Below are 22,721 nucleotides of genomic sequence, written 5' to 3'. Positions count from 1 at the left end.
AGATCATCTGGCCATCTATAGCTGGGGTTCTTAAACTTTTTTATTTGTTTATTTCATGGATCCTTTTGTCAGTTTGGTATCCATGGACACCTTCACAGAATGATTTTTAGGGAACCTATAGATTTGGGATATTTTGGAAAAATATTTAACATTTATTTAAATAAATAAAAATACAATAGGAAATAGAATATATATATATATATCTGTGCCTACATATGTACAAACATATATATCAGAAAATATGACATAATGATTGAACTCTACCACTGGAAATGAAATAAATTCCACTAAAACCAAGGGAGAACATCTCTAATTTAGTCTAAGAAGAGATTCCACAAAGTCTTCAATGTTGTAAAATGGAACTCAGAGACAAGATAAGTTGGCTTCTTCTATTTGTCTTCAATGTCCAAAGTCTTTCTCTTTCTTCTTTCCCTTGTATCCAGAGACCTAGAGTTAATATGGAACCACAAATGTTATCTTTCAGAGAAGAAAATAATATCTTCACCAATTAGGAGAATTATATATAGAATGCCTAAAAAACCCTAGAAATTGGTTAGAAACCCTTCTACTACACCTCTCAGTCTCTGACATCCTTCAAAAGTCTGCTCAAAGACAACATTCTAAATGAGGCCTTTCCTGATCCGCCTTCCTTTGAATGTTACCATGTAGTACTTTGTCTATCTCATTAGAAAGTAAATTTTTTAAAGATTGGGACTCTTTTTGCTTTTATTTGTATCTCATATACTTGTCACACAGATGCCTAGACATAGTAAATCATGCAATAATTGATTGTTCTAAACACTGATTGGTGTATAGTCAACTCAACAACAATTTCTTTAGTACCTACTATTGCAAGATCACTTACTAGTAATTAAGGATACAAAAACACAACCACAATTATTTGTCTTGGAAAGATTTACATTCTACTAAGAAGATGCAATATACACCTAGGTAAATATAGTACAAGGAAAACTGTAGAAGGAAGAGTGCACTAAAAACTAGGGAAAAGCAAGCAACATTTCACAGATGTAAAACTTGAACTTGAGCTTGAGCTGAATCTTGAAGCTGAAGATGAGGATTCTGAGAGAAAGAGATGAAAAAGGAAGGTTTCTCAGGTGTTGGGAACACCTTGTATGAAAGCATGAAGATGAGATATTTTATTTTTATATAACAGCTGATAGTCCAGTTTGGTTGAAATGTAAAGTTCTTGAAAACCAATATTACCAAAAAGTAGAAAGGTTTGAGCCTTAAATACTTAGCCAAGATATTCGTATTTTGTCCTATGAGCAAATGAGGAATCATGGAGTTATTTTGAATGGGAGTAGAATTGTCAAAAGGCAGCTAGATAGTTCTGTGAGTAAAGAACTGGACCTGAAATCAAGAAGATCTGAGTTCAAATGTGGTTTCAGATACTAGCTGTGTGACCCAGTACAAATTGCTTAAATTCTGTTCTTCTTAATCTGCTGGAGAAGAAAATGGCAAACCACTCTAAAATCTTTGCCAAGAAATCCCCATCGGTAGTATTTGCTGTTCTGCAATCCATGAAATCACAGTCGGACACAACTGTAAAAACTATGTTCCAACCTGTACTTTAAGTCCCAATATCAAATGAGATTTAAATCCAAGTAAAAATCAAGTCAGTCAATCTCCCATCTATAAAAATCTATAGAAAAAATTTGAATTTCTAGTGAGATTTTTAAGATGTTTGATGGCAAACCAGAAATAATACTTCTTTGGTTATCCTAGTACATCTAGCACTATATTGAGCATATATTAGGTGCTCAGTGAAGCTGTTAAGTTGGATTGCTCTCAATTGAACTAAGTTATAATCTTGCTAGTTAAAATTTTTGGCCTACAAACAAAATTTATTTTCTCTTCAAGCTAAAGATGGTATCATTGCTTCTATCTGGATCATTTTTTAATCTGCAACTTTCATTATGTTATCTGTTTAAATTGCTTTTGTAACCATACATGGATTATGTTACTGAAAAGTTTCCAACTTTCATAGAATTGCCAACACTTTACAGGGATTTTCTAATATAAATAAGTAATGAAAAAATCCTATGTAGCCTTTTACTTAATTCTCTGTTTCTTCTTCCTGCCTAAATAACTAGGGACCAGAAGGAGCTGTTGGAAATCCAGGTCAAAGGGGTCGCCCAGGCAAAAAGGTAATCCCTCACTTTTATATGTATTCATCTCCAAATTTTGTCTTCTTCCTATTTTGATAAGTCCAAAATTCCACAAGACAGTGCCATTTTTTATAGTTATACTACAAATTTTTCTGATTCTTGGCCCAAGGACATTCATTACTTAAAAACTCTAGAGCAAGAGTTCAGATGGAAAGTGACACTTGAATAAACAAAGCCTTAATTTCAATTGGACTGTATAACCATTCCTTTTAAAACTTCTGAGTGATCCTGACACTTTGCTCTGGCTCCTTTTCATTGCTGACCTTCTTTTGATGCATCTTTTGAATTCACAGGCCCTGGGCATCAAAAGAACTGAAAAAAAAATCAAGTCAAGTTGATTTTGCTGCATGTTAATAGTTCTAGGAAAGGATATAGTGGGAGAATTATATTGATTTAAAATTATCTTTGAATTATCTGTGGATTTCAATTCTCCATTACTTCATTGGCCTCAAATTGCAAGGTTAAGGATTAACTGTGTTCTTTACCAAAATGTGTTGAAAGTCAAGTGTGCTTTCTATTGCAAACCCATGAGATGTTTTCCTGGTAAGAAAAGTAGATATGCTTGTTTAATTATTACTGTGTGCTGCAATGGAAAATTCATCTGAGAGTAGAATTGAGAGCTTTAGACGTTTGATTAATATTGAGAAATGTTTTTCTAAATCTGTTACTGGACCATGTCCATCCCAGAAATATATTATATTTAACTTTAGCTTACCATATGTCCAGTTTTTAAAAGACTGAATTCTAGTATTTCTGCCAACATACATCTAGTCCATCTGCCACATAATCTTTGTTGGAATGGAGAAATGAAAAAAAAAAAAAACAAATCTCCATCACTGTTCTGGAACATGAAAATAACACCAGCTATGGGCTTTCTTTTCACCATTCATAACCACTGGGTCTAAAGTCATCACTAGAATTAGAAATAAAGTAGGATAACTTTGTTACTTGAGACTAAACTCCCGAGAAAAGACAATAAAACTTCATCCAGCATCTAAAATGGATCATGGACACTGTACATTTCTTCCTTCCTGGCTGTGGCCAAAGTTTAGATTTCCTTTGTATTCATTTAATTTTCCAGAAAGTGAAAAATGATATTTATGTGTATCTAAGAACAGGCCCATTTTCAGGCCAGGTCAGACAATATTATGGAAAACAGAAGATAAATTTCAAAGCAGTTTAAAATTACAATGATAGATGCTTTTAAAAAGTAGTCAGTAGACGACTTCATCACACCATTTTGTTTCATATTACCCAATAACAGATGAGCCTGAGAACATACAATTGCAGATCCTTGGTCTTCTTTGATTAAGTAGATGTCAATAACTTTGAAGCGTTCAGCTTTTCTAAAGCAAAAATTTTCCTAAAGAAAAGGTTTAATTCAAAAATGAACAGTAGACTTTCCTGGCTTGTTTTACCAAAATGAGTTTTCATTGCACCCTTCAAAGAATTTTTTTTAAATGTAATACTAAGTTAAAGCAAAATTTCTATTTTGAGAATTCTTCTGGGGTCATTTAGGTATGTGGTTGAAACCATTACTTTTACAAAATATGAATTCATTCTTTCTCTTTTTTCAATCCCTAATGATACAAACAGGGAGAAAAGGGACAACTGGGACCAACGGGAGAAATTGGAAGCACAGGTGCTCTTGGCCAAACTGGGGAAATTGGTCCTAAAGGTGCCAGAGGAACCAGAGGTCCTGTGGTTAGTATTTGTTTATCTTTCAGGTATCTATAACCACAAGTGGAAAAGAAAATGTGTGTCTGTCTCCCTCAAGCCTCATCCCTTGATGAACTTTACAGGGATGGCAGCCTTTCCATTGAAAATAATCCACTTCTATGGTACAGGGAGCATTGTGAACATTCCACAATACTTGCATGGTTTAGTGATTTCTGGATGTGAGGAATTGAAGGCAAAGGTCCCTTAACTAAAACAAGAAATAAATTATGAAGATAAAACACAAGCAGATTATATACTTTACAATCTAGAGAGGTACATTTATTTGCCTAGCACTGAAAGCCTGTTCTCTGAAATTAAGTATCTAGAAAACTATTTTGTCATTGTAGATAAATTGTTATGAAAATAGCATTCAATTGACATTAGGGTTTCTCAACATCGGTATTATCCCCTGGTTATTTTATTTTATGACATGATAAATCTTCCTAAGAATACAAGCCCATGACTCATCTTTTTGATGAATCTCCTTTAGGATGTAAAGAAGTATAGCACATTTCATTCAAGCCCATCACAATGAAAAAAATATTGCCAACATTTGAGTGAATTTCTGAAAACACAGTACAGTTTAGAAGAAGAAAAAATGCATGAGATTATACTAATCAGTCTTCTGTTTCAGAAACTTCCTAAATAATGTTGCAATATTTTACTCGGTTTCTTTTTAAATGACATAAATATTAGATCTTTCACTAAGATATTTGGAGAACATTGCGTGATGCAGCACTTCTTAGTGCTTAACTTAGAAGTTAAGAACCTTTAGCTCTATAAAGAGACTTCTTAAAAATCTGCTCTATCATATGAGTCTTGGAAATGTCATGTCTATAATGTTTGAACAGTTAAATCTAATACTTGCCATTCACAAAAGCTACAGCTAATTCTCATAAGTAAACTAAGAACTAATTTTAGAAAATGTTTCTACTTAATATATCTCAGATCAGAATTGGATCCTAACTGAATTATTACCAGTCTGAATGAAGTAAGGCAACCCAGTCTACTAGAAAGAACCCAGAACCTTAGAAATGACTTCCCCATACCCTTCACACCATACCATCTGACCTCTGCATATACAAAAAGCCAAAAACAGGCTTGCTAGAAGTCACTTCCTAGTAAAGGAACTAAGATTCAATTCCAGATCTTCTGACTACAAATCTTTTATCACTGCTGTTATTTTTGTTTGTCTTTCATTCTCAAAGAGGACAATAACATTAGGGAGGAGTGTATCATTATAGCACACTGCTCACCATCAGAAGATTTGCTGAGGTTCATCTTAAATTTGGATTCCTTAATTCCATCTGATTTCTCTTGATTTCCATTCATTTTCTCTCTCTCTCTAAATGGCCAATACCTCTTGATATTTAGCCTAACTTGGGAATAATGTGAGTGATTTTCCCAGAACTCCTACTTTTAAATAATCATTGTCTCCTTCAAAGGAATCTCTTGGTAAGGATATATGTGTGTATGTAAAAATAGAGAGATATAATATTTATGTGTGTGCAAATACATAGATACCCACATTTATCTATTTCAATGTATCTTTACTACAATTTCAATATACTTTGACTCAGAATCATTTTGGAACTCTTCTCAGACTGTCTTCAAAGTATGTATCTCATGCTTTGACTCATCAGTCAGAGATGGAATATGTTCATTCTTTGAGGCTGATTTTTACTTAGATGTAATCAAACATTACTTTGTGCCAAAAATGTTGAATCAAAGACAAATCAAGTTCATTACTATTGTTTTGGTTAAAGGGGAAAAAGAAGTATGATTATAAGGTCAAGAAGTTTACATACCAGCTCTGACCACTTTTTTGGTTTGTTTTTGTTTTTTATTAGTATAGCTTTTTATATACAAAACATATGCATGGGTAATTTTTCAACAATGACCCTTGCAAAAACTCATTTCAACTTTTCCTCTCATTCCCTCCACCCTCTCCCCTAGATGGCAGGTAGTCCTATACATGTTAAATATGTTAAAGTAATACAATACATGTATACATATTTATATAGTTTTCTTGTTGCACATGGAAGATCAGATTTAGAAAGAAGGTAAAAATAACCTGAGAAGAAAAAACAAAAATGCAAGCAAACAATAACAGAAAGAGTGGAAATATTATGTTGTGGTCCATACTCATTTCCCAGTGTTCTTTCTCTAGGTGTAGCTGGCTCTGTTCATTACAGATCAATTGGAATTGATTTGGATCCTCTCATTGTTGAAGAGAGCCACATCCATCAGAATTGATCATCATGTAGTATTATTGTTGAAATGTATAATGATCTTCTGGTTCCACTCATTTCACTTAGCATCAGTTCATATAAGTCTCTCCAAGCCTTTCTGTATTCATCCTATTTCTGACCATATTTTTACAAAGAGACGTTCCAAAATTAGTTTTACATATGTCCAGCCTCCCAAGGTGACAGATAATTTGTAACAACGATGTTCCTTTTTAATAGAATGATATCTTGCATGTTGCTCTGTATAGAAAATGTTAGAGCTGAAAGGGACCTTAAAATTAATGTAAAGAATCCAACCCCTCTTTTTTAAAAATAAGGAAACTGAGCCTTAGAAAGAATCATTTAGTTGCTCAAAGTCACATAGCAAATAGCGAAGCCAAGGAGGTAACCCAAATGTTCTTATCTCTTATTCAGTGTTCTTGTCACTTACCATACAACTGGCAACCCAAAAGCAGTCAAGTGATATAGGATACTGTATTGCTATCTGGTAGATTTAAGTTCAAATATTGCTTTAGTCATTTACTAGCTATGTTACCCAAAGGCAAATCACTTAACCTTTCTGAGCCTGTTTTCTCATTCTTAAAGTGAGTAGATTAGATTTAATGATTTCTAAGATCTTTTAAAGACTTAAATCTATAATCCTGGGATATATGCTTTCTCCATGTGAATTTACATTAGTAAATATTTGTGAAAATGTTTAGCTCTTTCACTGTGTCCTCATAGATCAGAATGGCATATATTATATGCAAAGAACAATACATATTTTTGTTCTTACCTTATTATACTTGTGGTTTTGCTTTATCTATAAAAATGCACTACTAAATTTGTGAGAAAATAGCATCACTTTCCTTATCTCTCTTTCCTTCCTCCACTGTCATTATTTTAAAGAACAAAACATTTAGAATTACTTGGCAATCTCTAAGAACTTAAGCTCTATAAAGTGACTTCTAAAAAATCTTCTTTATCTTATGATTCTTTGGAAATATGTTAATAACATTTTCAATTAAGCAGTTAAATCTAATACTTTGTCATAAACAGCTGATTTTCCATAAATTAAGAAATATATAAATAGGAACATTTTGTAAAATATTATTTTATAAAACTACTTGTATATCTCAGATCAGAATTCGATTCTAACTGAATAATTATCAATATTCTGCTAGTGAAGTTTTAGGACACCATAATGCAGTAAGACAATGTTATCTACTCTGTTATTATCAACTAGAAATCAAGATCCCTAGCATCTAGTATCTGGCCCCAAAATTGACAAATTTATAAAGTTAGAGAAATTCTTAAAGGTTCTAAATCTTAATTGCTCCTTTGTAAAATGGTAATGACCATACATGTCCCACCCACATCTCAGTGGAGATGTATTAAGAATCAGATAAAGTAATCAGTATAAAAGTAGTTTGACAGTTTAAAACTCCTAAGAAACAATGCAAGATAGTTTTTCCCCAATTTCCTGAACGATATTTCCAATAAGGGAGTAGCCTATTAATGTATGCATAAGGTAGGACTAGCTCAATGCTTTGTACATAGTAGGCATTTAAGCAAGTAGTAGTTGGTTTTTAACAGGTGGTAGTTGAATTGAATTGAATTGAATTGGAATAGATAGCCATTAAAAATCATTGTGAGATTCAGTGATTTATCTTCACTTAACTCAGCTACCATGAAGGAATGTCCGCTCATTCCTACATGAATAAAATCGATCAGAAATTCAACTAAATATGTCAGTATTTGGATAGACTCTGAGAAAGCTTACTTCCTTTCTCCTTAAAAACAAGCTCATGAAACCAAAAATTGAAAATCTTTCCATTCCAGATTTCTAATCTTTTTTTAATATTAAATTTTCTTTTTTACTCTGAATTTAACAGTGATTAACAAAAATAAGCATTTCAATATGTAAAAAAGAAGCATAAGAAACTTAAATTTTGTTATGTACAATTTGTCTCTGAAATGTGTGAGTGAATAATTTAACAAGTCAGTCCCAAAACTGTATTATGTATACATATCTCCTGCATTTTGGTTTTCTTTATATTTTTAAAACTGCATTGATCATGTTGGTTTTTTTTTATATGTATTAGTAGCCACCAACCCACCATCACCCCAAAGAGAAAAATAAACCCTTTCTCGTTCTATGTTTAGAATAGCAATATTCAGTGTTACACACTTGTACACCACCACAAACTAAAAAGCCTAGAAATCCCAAAACTAACTATTCCTGCTAATATGATTAAGGATATAAATACACATATTAAGAAGTAAACCAAAACCATTTTTCCCCATTTCTACAGTACAGAAGAGTAGTTTGACCCAAAATAAGAATGAATTATTATGGTTTGCTTGTACCATTCAAATTAGACATTACAAACCACACACACACACACACACACACACACACACACACACACACAAAAGCATGAAAAGAATAACATTTAGAGAATTGTAAATATAGCTATATTTACTATCATTGATTTTGCATTTTGTTTTATAGGGAAGTTTAGGATTAATGGGACCTGAAGGAGAACCAGGAATTCCAGGATATATGGTAAGGATTTACTTTATCAAACATGAAACTCTGTTTACAAGTACTTGTTTGTGTTTGATAGATGGTGTCCCTAAGGGGAACATGTATTGGAAATCCCCTTAGCAAACTCTAATGACACAGTGAAACCTCATCATCTTGCAGAGCATATCCCTTATGTCATGGAAGAATATAAGGTCTGATGATATGGAAATGAAACTGAATCAGACAAACCAGTTGGAAGCAAAATATGGTATTTCTTTTTCAGTGGTTTTCTTTTTCTTAGGGCCATCAAGGTCAACCAGGACCTCCTGGGTTGCCAGGGCCTAAAGGAGAAAAGGTAGGTTCACTGAATTTTTGTCTCATTATTATCTTTTAATTACTTAAGGTTGAAATATAGAATTTATGAATTCTTATCCCCACTCAGCAAAAAATAGCAGAAACTTTCTCATAAATCTTAAGAAGAAATTATATTCACACTGAGAAAATGTCATACCCTTTTAGTATATTCCCTTCCTGTCATATACACAAAGCCACATCTTATATACTACTAATTATTGTTCACCTCCAGACTCTGAGTCCATTGGTGTTTCCCCTCTCTTTTCTTATACTGAGATTATTGGAGTTTTAGAACTGTGCCAATTATTTATCTACATTTGCTAGGACTCATTTCATTGCTTCCTCAATGCAGATATTAATCCTTGGGAATTGATATTAGGATCCTGGATTCAAGGCAAAGATTGCCTTTCCCTACTTTGACCTATTTCTCACATATCCCACATGAAATTAGTTAAAAGTCTTCATTTAGACCCCCCTCCCCCCATCCTTCATTCCTTAAATTCAGTCCATTGTATTAAACACCCACTGTTTGTGTGTGTGTGTGTGTGTGTGTGCGCGCGTGTGCATGTGTGTGTGTGTGTGTGTCTGTGTGTGTGTGTGTGTGTGTGTGTAAACCATTCTAACCTTCCTTCCTCCCCCACTTAATTTCCCTCCCACAGTAACAGTTTGACACCATCAGAGGCACTCTTAGGAGCCAGATCTCATTACAACCATACCACAAATGGTGATGTGGTATAGGCGTGGGGAGGGGAGGGATGTAGGAGGAGATAATTGATGATTGAGGGCTGCGCAAAGAACAAGAATAGTCTTCCCCCACAGCTGAGTGTCTTCTCTCAGGATTCTCATTCTCAACAAAAAAGCGCCTTCCAAAATTTTTTAAATAATATACTCACCCAAATGTTAAATCAGACATTATTGTAAGTCAATTTTTGAAAGGGTACTTATGATTTCTTCAAATCTAGAGTTGGAAAAGATCTTGAAAGTTAACTAATCTACCCTCATCAGTTTACATATGTGAGAAAACAAATATCATGGTTTTCAGTACCTGAGAGGCAACAGAGCATAAAATATAAAAAAAGCAGTCTTCGAATATAATCAAGAGGCTCAAGTCTCATCTCTGATACCTTCAGATTTCATGATTCAGGGCCAAGTCATGCTTTAGACAACTCTCTAAGGTTGTAGAGAAAGTACCAGCCTGTATTAGTAGAAAAAAAATGTCTTCCCTACTAATGAGATCACTGTTCCAGTCCCTAGACCAATTTTATGTACTCCAATTTATAGTATCATAGGCATGTCCTAGTCTCTTTTAGGTCCATTAATATACCTTTCAAAGTCTACTAAATTCATTTCTACAAATAAACAATCATTCAACAAGTTAAGTGTCTCTTTTATAGACAGCACAATGCTAGACCCTGAAGGAGTTAGCCCATTTAGACAAGGTCTTTGCACACCTGAATGTTCACACTGATACAGATAAGACACAAATACAATAATTATGATATTTAGCATCTTTTCATGTGGAATGATGATTTTTGACTATGGCACATGCACATCAAGGATTTCTGGTGGCTTAAGAGTAGTCATGACAGAAATTAATGCCATGGACAATCTTACACTTAACTCTCAATATTACCATTTCTATGTAATTGATCCAGACCAGCATTTTAAATATGAAATATATACACTTTTTGAGATTACATGCAAAATAGAAGATGCTTTCTTTCTTTACAGAGAATTTTACTTCAAAGACAAAACTAAGCTATATCACTCCTGGGATTTAATATCTAAATAGTTAAACTTTCTAGAGTATTAAGGATATTTTTTTCAGAGTTATGGAAGGGTTGGTGTATTATTTTCATCACTCATGTCATCATTTTTCATTTAGGGTTATCCAGGAGAAGACAACAAAGTTCTAGGACCACCGGGGCCCCTAGGTGAACCAGTAGGTCTTGTTCTAAATACTGTTTTGATGTTTTTTTTTTCCAGAATAAAATAAGATTTACCACTCTGACATCATCTTTTGATAGTATTTTCTTAGTTTTATACATCATAGTTTGATCATAATTAGGAAGACAAAGGATAGAGACAGGATCTTGGAGCCAGAAAGAGTTGAATTTAAAACTGCCTCAAATGCTTACTATCTGTGTGAACCTAGGCAAATCAGTTAATCTCCTTTAACCACCATTTCCTCATCTATAAAAAGGGGATAATAATAGTATTTACATGGTAGGATTGTTTTGTATACCTTAAAAAATGCTATATATGAACTAATTATTTTTTCCAACTATCTTGATTTTTTTATTTTTTACTCTCTTCTTTAATTTTTTAATTTATTTGAATTTTAATTTATGGAATAAAAGAATCATTTCCATAACATAGTATAAAAAGGCAAATGGACATGAAATTGCAAATTTATTATGTGCAACTTGCTATTCCTTTTAAATATATGATAAAGTTATCATGTAAATTTATTTTTTTTCCCTCTTCCTCCTGTCCTAGAGATGGCTACCATAGACACAAATGTTTGTTGTTGTTATCAGAGATAATAAAAACTCTTTGAAATGGGATTTTCATTTAAGTATTAGTAAAATAGGTAAATTTGAAGAAGAGATATAAGGGAAAACAGGCATTGTAAAAACAAAAGATTTCAATTTAAATTTACTTGGGGAAAATGTCCACAAAAATGGACAGTTGTCTAACATGACAAAACCATTATAATTCTATTCCACTTTAATGGAGTTGTCATATATCCCTTTTAATGGAAGCTACCAAGGAAGAAGATTATTTTAGAAAAGTTATGAAAATTTTGACAAAGATTTCATAATAATCAAATTGAAAATTTTTTAAAGTTTTCAGAAGTCTGTCCTTTGATTTCTTTATGATTTTATACCCATGCAGTGGAGAAATAGTGCCAGAACTATTGTGACCACTGGCTGGAATCATAGATTTATAGCTGGAAGGGACCTTACTGATCATCCAACCCAATATTACCTTTTTTAGATTAGGAAACAGAGGCCAGACAAATGAACTTGTCCAGGGTCTTGTGAGTAGTAAGTAATCAGGACAGAATTTAAACCCTGGTCTTCTGATTCCAAAGACACTTTGGTTTCTATTATATACCTCTCAAGAAACAAGATTATATGGAATTCAGTCCTTTATAATCTTCCCTGTAAATGGTATAAAAACTAAGTAGTCCACATTTATAGGATTATGCCCTATAATCTATATAGATTAACTTCCTCTTTTGTCTTTCTCCCTCAAATTTCTCCCTACTCTATTCTAACCTCCACATGATCACCAAAGTGATTTTTCTAATATGTAGGTCTGACCATGGCTTCCCCTACTCTATAAATGCCAGTGGTTTTCAATTACTTCTGGAAGTAAATATAAACTCTTCTGGTTGGCATTTAAAGCATTTAACAAACTGACTTCTTCCTACTTCTCCAGGTTTCTGCCATATTACTCTTCTTCTCATACTCTGCAATTCATTACATCAACCTATTTACTATCCCTCAGGCCTTTTGTTTCCTCTCCTCTCATTGTTCTTTCTTCCTAGTAATCCCCATTCCTGGAATGCCCAACTTTCTCACCTCTATCTCTTGGAATTCCTTCTTTAAAACTTCAATCACATACCACTTCTGCAGAAGTCATTTCCTACCTCCTCACCTTCCCCCAACCCCTCATCCAGTAGGTACAGCTAATGGACAAGATTGCTAGTGTCTTTCCATCTAAGGTTACCTTGTGCCTACTTTGGATGTATTTTGTAGATGCCCATAAAAGTATATGTCTTCCTTGGCTAAGCTCTAAGCAACTTGAAAGCAAGGTTGTTCTTGAATCCTTAGCACTCAGCAAAGTGTCTGGTATTTAGTAAACACTTAAAAGCTAACAGAGCAATTCTTTCCCATTGGCCTTATGAGTTAGATAATGCAAGTATAATCTCTTACAATTGATATACTATTTAGGTATATGAGGATTAGTTAAAGGAACTAGGAAGCTTTAGCCTGAAGGAGAATAGACTTGGAAATGTCTTCATGTATATGAAGTACTATCATATGGAAAAGGAATCAGACTTGTTCTGTTTGGATCTAAGAGCAAAATTAAGAGCAATGGCTGTGACATTCAAAAGCCATTTAGGCTCAATATCAGGAAAAACTTTCTAATTCTATTCAACAAACATTTCTTAAGCACATACTAGCCTGAAGGAACATAGGTAGCTAAGTAGCACAATGCATAGAGCTTTGCATTTGAAGTCAGGGAGACTTTGGTCAAATTTGAAGAAAGAATCTACAAAATTAAGCAATTGCTCACTTATGAGTGGAGAGGAAAAAAGACTTGAGGAAGAGAGAAAAGTCAAGAAAGATCTCAAGAATGGGAACCTGGATAACTGGAAGGATGGGGTACCCTCAGTAATTTTTTTTAAATGAGAGAGAAGGATAGATTTGAGAAGAAATTAAGATAGCTGTTTTGGACCTGTTGAGTTTGAGATACTAGTGGTATCCAGGTGAAGATTTCCAATAGTTGTTAGGAGATAGAAAAGATTAGAATTATGTATTTAAATTCAGGAGAGATCTACATAGAAATGGATGGATGAATAAAATATATATTAAGTACTTGCTATATTCCAGGCACAATAATAAGCACTGGAGATTAAAATGTAAATAAGTAAGATAGTCTTCACTCTCAAAGAGTTTATATTCTAATGGAAGACTCCATTTAAGGATGCTGCAAGAGAATAGAAGAGGAACGGTAGTCACAGGGGACAATCCAGCATGGAGAGAGAAAAGAAATCCATAGAGTTGAAGCAAGAGTAATATAAAGCAAGACTGAGGTCTTTCGCAGAATGGTGATCCAAAAGAGAAAGTTACCAATGAGGAAAAGAAGGACTTAGAAAGAAAGTTTTCCCAGGGAAATAATTAAGTGGACAAGGAAAAGGTGAAATCCATAAGTAGACAAGATGAGAGAGAGATGAATTGTAGCTCAGATTTGTCCCAAAATGATAGTAACTGAACATATGGAAGCTAAAGAGATCATTAACTGATTTAGACAAGAGAGAATCTTGAAAAAACCCACACTCAAAGGTTGGCTAAATGAATTACATATAGCAAAGAGGATCCAATTGGTTTAATAAATTTGTAGTGAACTCAACTGGCATGGTTAAATGACTCTTCAACAGCATTCAGCAACACATTAGCTGATATGAAAAAAGTGACTGGTAGAGGTAATCTTGTATTAGAGCCTGACAATGTAATTTGTGATATGACAAAAAAAAAAAAGAAATTTAAAGGCCAAGGATAATATAGTCAAACTAGTCAATCATAGGGTCAAAAATGTAAAGGAATTCAAGTGAGATCAATGGAATAATGGAATAGAAAAATAGAGATGAGTAGAAGAGAGATCACAGTGAGAAGAAAGGAGGAGTGAGGCAGAAAACTAGATAGAGGATTAGAAAAAGGAGTTTCAGAATTCTGGATCATGCAAGTAGTAATGAATGATGATGACTTAAAAGCAAAGGTAGAATTGAGGCACAGATTATGAGATTTGAAGATACTGATGAACTGAGAGTCCAGTAATCTCAACATAAATATCAGAGTTCCTAAGTATATGGTCAGAGGTTGGAAAGAAGGTCCTTCAGAAAGGAAGGACAATAATTTGGACAGAATACAAGAAAGTGGAAGAGACTACTTCATAAGGAGGCAGGTTCCCCTCCTTAGAAATATTTAGGGGCAGTTAGATGCCACAGTGAAGAGTGTGCTGGCACTGAAGTCAAGAAGACCTGAATTCAAATCCAGCCTCAGAAACTTAATACTTCTTAGCTGTGTGACCTTGGGCAAATCACTTAATCCCAATTAAGCTTCCCCCAAAAAAAAGAAAAGAAAAAAAAAGAAATATTTAGGCAGAGATTGGGTGGTCACTTGGCAGGTAATTATAAAGGAGTTTCTTGCTCCAGTATGTGGCCTATAATTGAATCCATTCATTATACGAGAAAGAGTATAGAATTTATAATTTAAAAAAACCTTTAATGTCATCTAATCAAACTCCCTAATCTAATATGTAAGAAAATTGAGTCCCAGAAAAGTTAAATAAAGTCACATGGTAGTTAGTAACAGAATCAAGATTCAAATCCAGGAGCTCTGACTCTTAAATCCAATGCTTCTTTCTTATTTTGAATATATATATATATATAACTGATACTTTTTTTGGTTTGTTTATTGAATATGTTCTGACTTCTCTAAAATACTTATCTAAATAAAATTGGTTTTTAAAAATTGAGGAGCAATGCTACTTGCTATTACTTAATTTTGGGTAGACTCCAAATCAAATTATGTCCTTAGAAATATGATAATTCTCTGCAATAAAAATCTAATATGATAACTAGCCTTTAAATTATGTTGTAATTCTAATTCCTAACACCAATGTTACTAGTGAGTCTGTTAAGAGGTAGATCTAATCCCTGGCTTAAGAGTAATCATGGCATATGATGGCTATTTTCATAGTATAGTGAGTTTTAAAATATCAACTTAGTTTCAAATATGAGTTGTGTGTTTTGACTTCTGATTTCAACTTCAGCATCAGCCATAATTGAAGTAGCCCATAAATACTAAACATATTTGAATAGATATTTAAGTAAATTTTATAGCAAAGTATGAAAACAGTTTACAATATCAAAGGAATATGTGCTCTCAAAGGAATGTTTGAAATAGTTTTATAAGCATGATGTTTGCTTGGTTGGTTTCTGCCTGGAGGGTTAGGATTGGTGTTTGTCCATAGCATTTCCCATAAATTTAGGAGTAAACAAATGCATGTCTGGTTAAGAATGACAGAGAAGAAATAACTGCAATATATTCTTTAAAGTAGCCATAGGGAACTAATAGAGTTCATTATTTTAGTCATTAAACAAAATTCTGTTTGTTTCCTTTCCAATTATTGTGATGTCATTTATAAAGCACATACATATGCTTCCAAGGTCAGACAATTTACTCATGTGACAATGTAGGCTGTTTAGTTAAGATTCATTTCCTCAAGTTTTTTCCCAGGCCAGTCATTCCACAAATCCATTCTTCCTTCAGTCTTTGTGTAAATTTGTTGCTTCCCACAGTTGGAAAAAGATATTGGTTTCATTGAAATCCATTCCATTCCTATAAGTCTTTCTTATTGAGTGGAATTTAAAAAATTATTCAACATTTGGCTTGTGTTTCTTCAAATTTTTGGCAGAAAAAAAAGCTATACTAATTATATCAAATGAGTTCAAGGACACTTGAATTCAGCTACAAAATTGATTATGTATATTGTGGTCTCCATAGGGTCCAATAGGCAAACCAGGAGAAAGAGGAGAACCTGGAGCTGAAGGCTATAAGGTAATAATTACTAGACAAATTTCTCCTTTCAAACTTTGTAGAGATATGATCTTGGCTTTATTTCATTTAAAAGGCAAATTATTTCTCCTTTGGGTAGAGACACAGTGGACTATGGGTACAGAATGTTTTATGCAGGTCTGTTTTACTTGGTGCTGTTCTTTGTTACAAAAATATATATTGGGAAATAGTTGAAGTAAAAAAAACAAAAGTCATTGACACTTTTTGTAAGCATAAAATGAGATCTTATTTGTAAAATGTTTTGCAAATCTTAAAAGTGCTATTAACTGCTGTTTATCATCATCACTATCATCATTATAAATAAATGTATTATTAAATATAGCAGATATGTGGGAAAGAATTAGGTCTAAGACAATCAGATTTGGCCATTAAGAAATTTTTGATGCACATGTTTAACTTATATTGGATTGCTTACTATCTAGGGAGGGGAAAGGTGGGAAGGGAGGAAGAAAGATATGAAACACAAGATTTTGCAAGAGTGAATGTTGGAAACTATCTACTTGTATTGTGAAAAATAAAAATCTATTATTCAAAAAAATTATTGAGAATTTTGTACAAAATAATTTCAGTTGAGTGTTGAAGTTGGAAGTCAGATTGCAAGAAGTTGAAAAATAAGAGAAGAATAAGTAAAAGCAATGTAAACAGCTGGTCTAAAGATTTTGGCTAATAAAGAAAGGAGAGGTATAGAATTTCAATAATTAACCATTTTTGTCCTATGCTTCCTATTCCAAATAAAATTATTCCTTGGCAGAGAAAATATAAATAAAAGTAAGAGTCTTTTTTCTCTTTATTCCCTGTTATTATCACCCTATTTTCCCTAAAAAGTAGACTCACATTCTTCTTTCTCCTGCTCCCTACACATCCAAAACATCCCCTTCTTTTGTCCTTAGTAGTCATTGCTAGCCTCAACTTATGTTGTACTTTTTAAGGGCCCTTGTTATTTTTTCTTTAACCACAGTTATTTTCCTAATATACTCCTTCCTTCAATGGAGCCTGGCTTTGAACCAAAGAAAACAGTTAAGCAAAACTGGCACCATGTCCACATCTGACAGCATATGCAAGATTCCACACCCAAAGTCTTCCATCTCCCTGCCATGTGGAGAGAAGGATATTTCATAATCTGTCCTCTGGGATCAACCAATTAAATTAAATTAAACAATATTTATGACACTGAATCTGAGATCAGTTCCTTTTTACTTTAGGTTTCATTTACATTATTGGAGTCATGTGTATTCTTCTAATAGATCTGCTTTCTTGGCCCTGTACCCATTCATCCACATGTTTCTCCAAATATTTCAAATTAACCATTTCTTATGGTACAACTCTATTCCATTATGTGCATTATCAAAATTTGTTCAACCATTCCTCAGTTTTTGAGTATCAATTTTTTGCTACCATGAAAGTTCTGTTTTGATTATTTTGCTGTGTTTGAGACTTGGATTTTCTTGAAAAATATACATAAGAATAAGATTTCTAGTATAAAATGAATAGTAGATAAAATGGCTAGTGATTTTTTTCACATGTTTTTACATTATATCACTCCATTATATTTATAGTGTATTCATATTACTATATTTCCACAGTTCCTCAAATCCTTTTTCCATCATTTATCATTGTTGCAAACCTTGATACTTTTTTTTATAGAATCATGCGACACTTTTATATTTATCCTCAGTTTCCCAGATTTATTTCTTTCCTTATCTTTTCATGTGTATGTGTCTTGTGACTCTAGTCATGTATCTTTCAAGATAAAAATTATATCTCACTCTTCTTTTAATCTTACACAGTGCTTAGGACCAAGCCTAGCCTGACTGAATATATGTTAATAACAGGAGGAATTGATTAATTTGACTTTGTACCATGGTAAAATTTAAGTGACCATATTTGGAAGTGAAACTCAGATTAGCCAGACTAGTTAATAGATACAGATTATTAATATTTTGGTTTTCTTAAGACAGAAAAATGTCAAATCCTTGTTGTAATTTATTTTCTGTAAAAACAATAATTTCACATTGTTCTAAAGGATTTGGAATGTTAATTATTTTTACATTTAAATGTAATTTAATTTTCATTTTCATTTAATTTTAAGACAGTTTCAAATAATTCCAATTTCTCTCTGATAGTCATTTTATATTTATACATTTTAGGGAAGACCTATCAAGAATATAGAAATGAATATCAATTTGTTTTGCATGTTTTGCATTGTTTAATGCAAGAAGGCCCAAAGACTTCTTCTGAAGTTTTTTTTTTCTTTTTGTGATGTTGCAATACACCAACTGCTTCCAACATATTTTAGAGCCCATATGATTCCATCTTAGTCTTTTTGGTGCATAACTTCCCAACATATCCAGTAGGAAATTCAGTTTTAGTAATATTATTCTCTGCCAGCTAAACTACATGGTGTGGCCAAGTCAAAACTAAATCAACCTATTGGCTGCCAAATGAAGAGTTTACTACCCTAATGTGAGATAAAAGGCTTCCGTTCACCTATAACCAGCTAGCTAAAACCAGATCCCTATTACTTACCAGACTCCAGACAGTCTGGCATTCTTCAGTAGGACCTACCAAGTAAAGAATGTTTCCACTGGGCTCACACTATGGCCTCTTCTTTCTATTTCCGCATTCCTCCTTCCTTTCCCTCCTGATGGGGTTTCAACATTGGCTGCTTTCATGTGTTTCAAGAACTTGTTTAATCAACAAATCCATTCCTCTCATCTTTTCTCCTTCCCTCCCATTTGGTTCTGGAGCCCATTTTATTCTGTTTACTGATGGCTCCACTTTAAGCAGTCACTTAACCAAGGCCAGCCAACCTGCTGATTTTATTGTTCTAACATTTGAAATTCATGAAGCATACACAGCCTCTCCCAGTCAACTCTTACAAAATACAACTTTAATTCATATGAGAAAAATCAAGTTTTGTTGACAATTATATTATTCCATCATAGACTCCAGATCTTCGTGGGTAGTCTTCCAAGATGTTTTATTTTTTCTTTGGACATTATGTGTTAACTGATTTCCCCAATGTGAGCCTGACTATTATTATCATCATTAGACTTTTTTTTTAAATTCTGAATTTGTTTGTGACTTATAATTACAGTTAGCTCACAATTAGCTATACTACTAGGTAGGAGCAGTAGCATGACTGACTCAAAATGATGAATAAAACAAATATTATTTATATTTATCTTTGAAAAGTATTTGAATTTTTTGTTATGTTTCCTTGTTTTTGTTAACCATCATCGGGGTAGCTAGATGATCAGTGCACAGAGCACTGGACTTGGAGTCAAGAAGACCTGAATTCAAACCTGGCCCCACACATTTACTAGCCGTGTGACCCTAGGCAAGCAAGTTAATCCTTTCTGCCTCAGTTTCCTCATCTGTAAAATGAGCTGGAAAAATAAATGGCAAACCTCTCCACTATCTTTGCCAAGAAAACCCCAAAAGGAGTCATAAAGAGGTAGACATGAATGAAACCAATGATAGCCATACTTTAAAAAGAGTTCACTAAGAAGAGAATACTAAGAAGTGTTCAGTTTGGTATATAAAGAAAGGTAGACCTATAGGGATTGGATTTTTCTCATCAACTAAATATTTCACTGTATCTGACATGTTATTTTGCATAGTATAAAGAAAATTGCATAGATTCAGCTTTTCCATCTAAGAGTTTACAGCCTATGACAGATAGACTGATTATTTATGATATTCTGTCATTTAATTGTATAAGCATTTAGTATCTAATACATGCAATGTATTGTACTAGATTCAGAGAGTCCTAGATTTAGATTTTAGAATGGATCCCAAAGGTCCATTCCGTTCACCTATAACCAGCTAGCTAAAACCAGATCCCTGTTACTTACCAGACTCCAGACAGTCTGGCATTCTTCAGTAGGACCAAGCTCATTACTTTATTGGTGAAGAGAATAGGGTCCAGAGTTAAATGATTCACTCATGATAACAGGCAAGATTCCAACATACTGACTCTAGATTAGTGTTCTGTCTTCTGCTTTATAAAGAATTTATACTCCTTACCTACAAACAAAAGAACACCAGTACTCCAGGAAATTATATTTTGCTGGGGTTCAGAGGTATAAATGTAAATATTAAACCAATGTAAGAATACACAGGAAAGTATCTGTAGTTTTTGGCCAAAACAGTGTAATCCACATAAGAATATATTAAGTAAGAGAGAAATGAGGGATAAAGGCTAAGTGTATAGTTGAGGTCAATAGCCAGTAAAACATCCATGTCTGTTCTGTGCAGGGTGAGGAATAAATCTCACATCAATCTGGAAAGGCTTCATGAATATCACATAGCCAGGGTAATCACAAAGCTATGATTAGACCTCATAGATTTCAGTTTCAATAGCTTTGAATGTTTTGGTACTTCTGTCTCATGAAAGTTTGATTTGCCAAATACCAGGACTTCAGAGACTCTTCTTGTTTGAATTTATTCTTTTATGTTCTGAACATTCTTCTTTCTTCCTTCCATTAGTAGCATATGTCCCTGACCATCTTTAATAAAACAACATAGATTCACACATTATATGCATGCGCTCGCTCTCTCTCTCTCTCTCTCTCTCTCTCTCTCTCTCTGTCTGTCTCTCTCTCTCTCTCTCCCCTCTCTCTCTCTCTCATATAGATATATGAGCTTTTTTACACTGAAATTGCTTTTTTGCATTTTAGGCATTGGATTCTTTATCCTGGATTTAGATTTCAGTGTCAGAAATACATATTTGCTTCCTAAAAAGCAAAATCATTATGCCGTCTAATGAGACTATCCAAAAACTTATCCCTATGTATTATATTTGTACTATCTTTAGCCCAGAGAGAAGAAACAAATCCAGGAACTTTTCTCCTCCTAAAAATCAATTTTCTTTTTGGACATGAGAAGTGAAAAGAAAGGAATGTGAGGTGACAAGGACAGTAGAAAAGGGTACTGGGGAGTGCCCATTTGTGAAATATTTGCTATACAAATCTTACCTGATTTATTCTTCCTGGATACTGGCATCTTTCTGTTTACACATTTTGAAAAGGAAACATGGCAACTTGGCATTCCGTCTTATGAGAAACAGGATGATGGCAGATTCTTGAATGTCAAAGTAATTTGTTATTTCTAAACATCGTGCACAGTAATTGCTCCCATTCTTCAATGCAGAAAATCAACTATCCAAACATCTATGTCCTTGGCATGTCAGGTTAGAGGCCATGGTACACCCCCAGTGTGGGAATAGCTTCAGTAAAATGGGTTCCTTCTCATATTCTTTATTACCTTAGTTTGGTAGAGGTCATAAAAGTACATGTAGGATAAAAGAAGACAATATCTACCGTTCATCATAGCATTAGTCATTATGCTATTTAATATTTCTGACAATCATAACCTTTGTGGTAATTAAATTGAATTTTGTAACATCTCCCTATTAGCTTAAATAATACCTGTCTATTCTTCAACTCCAGTACTTCTGTTATTTTTCATCACAGGTACCTCATTCACTAATATATATTGCAATCCTCTTTTTTGCCTTAAAAGTTTCACAATTTGCATTAGCAAAAAAAAAATATCATTATTTGACACCTAACTTTCTAGTAACATGCCTCTATAACTTCATCTCAGAGAATTTTCTCATGACAATTCATTACCAGAAACGCTTGAGAAACTGCCAGAATTTATACTTGCCTGAGCTAGCCTTCAATGAAGCCTCCATACAATGCTAAGATTCTAGTGAAGGAAGCTTATTCATAAAATCATAATTTATAAACTGAAAGGAACCTTAGGTGTCATTTAGTTCAATCACATCATTCTCGAGCTGAGGAAACTGAGACTCAGAAAAATCACAGTTATCTAGTGATAGCATAAGAACTCAAATTTCTGATTCCCAATACAGCATTCTTAATATGATACCATGACTATCTCCTTACATATTCACTAAAATATTGTCATATTCTCTATTCCAAGGGCCACGTGGGTGTGCCAGGAGCAAGAGGAGCCATTGGGCAACAAGGGGCCCCAGTAAGTTTTAACACACTTGTTATTTTTGTTAACATTTTTTTAAAAGATAATGTCTAAGAACCCCTTTTCATGTGTGTTTTTTGTTTTGGTTCCTGACAAAGGGTGAACCAGGTGAAATGGGTGAACCAGGGCCTAAAGGAGAGAGAGGATCTGAAGTAAGTGAAATCTATTGAAGGCACATTTTTAAATACTTACTGATTTTTATTGTAGTAATTTTATCTATTTTTAATACACATTGCTTTATGAATCATGTTGGAAGAGAAAAATCAGAGCAACATGGAAAAACCATGGGAGAAATTAAAAAAAAAAAAACAGAAAAAAG

The 22,721-nt window shown here is 33.5% G+C and overlaps 1 protein-coding gene across 1 annotated transcript in view; it reads left to right on the top strand.

Moving 5' to 3' along the window:
- The window catches only part of COL24A1 (collagen type XXIV alpha 1 chain), a 354,155-nt gene that overhangs the window by 258,871 nt on the left and 72,563 nt on the right, over nucleotides 1-22,721 (top strand). The window contains exons 39-46 of the mRNA XM_051999253.1: nucleotides 2,115-2,168; nucleotides 3,786-3,893; nucleotides 8,652-8,705; nucleotides 8,968-9,021; nucleotides 10,906-10,962; nucleotides 16,322-16,375; nucleotides 22,346-22,399; nucleotides 22,501-22,554. Coding sequence (XP_051855213.1) covers nucleotides 2,115-2,168; nucleotides 3,786-3,893; nucleotides 8,652-8,705; nucleotides 8,968-9,021; nucleotides 10,906-10,962; nucleotides 16,322-16,375; nucleotides 22,346-22,399; nucleotides 22,501-22,554 — 489 coding nt within the window. The remainder of the gene's footprint in view (nucleotides 1-2,114; nucleotides 2,169-3,785; nucleotides 3,894-8,651; nucleotides 8,706-8,967; nucleotides 9,022-10,905; nucleotides 10,963-16,321; nucleotides 16,376-22,345; nucleotides 22,400-22,500; nucleotides 22,555-22,721) is intronic.

Source organism: Antechinus flavipes, chromosome 4, assembly GCF_016432865.1.
Source record: "Antechinus flavipes isolate AdamAnt ecotype Samford, QLD, Australia chromosome 4, AdamAnt_v2, whole genome shotgun sequence".
Classification (NCBI taxonomy): Eukaryota; Metazoa; Chordata; class Mammalia; order Dasyuromorphia; family Dasyuridae; genus Antechinus; species Antechinus flavipes.
Note: the sequence above shows the minus strand (reverse complement) of the source record. Positions and strands in the feature narration are given on the sequence as shown.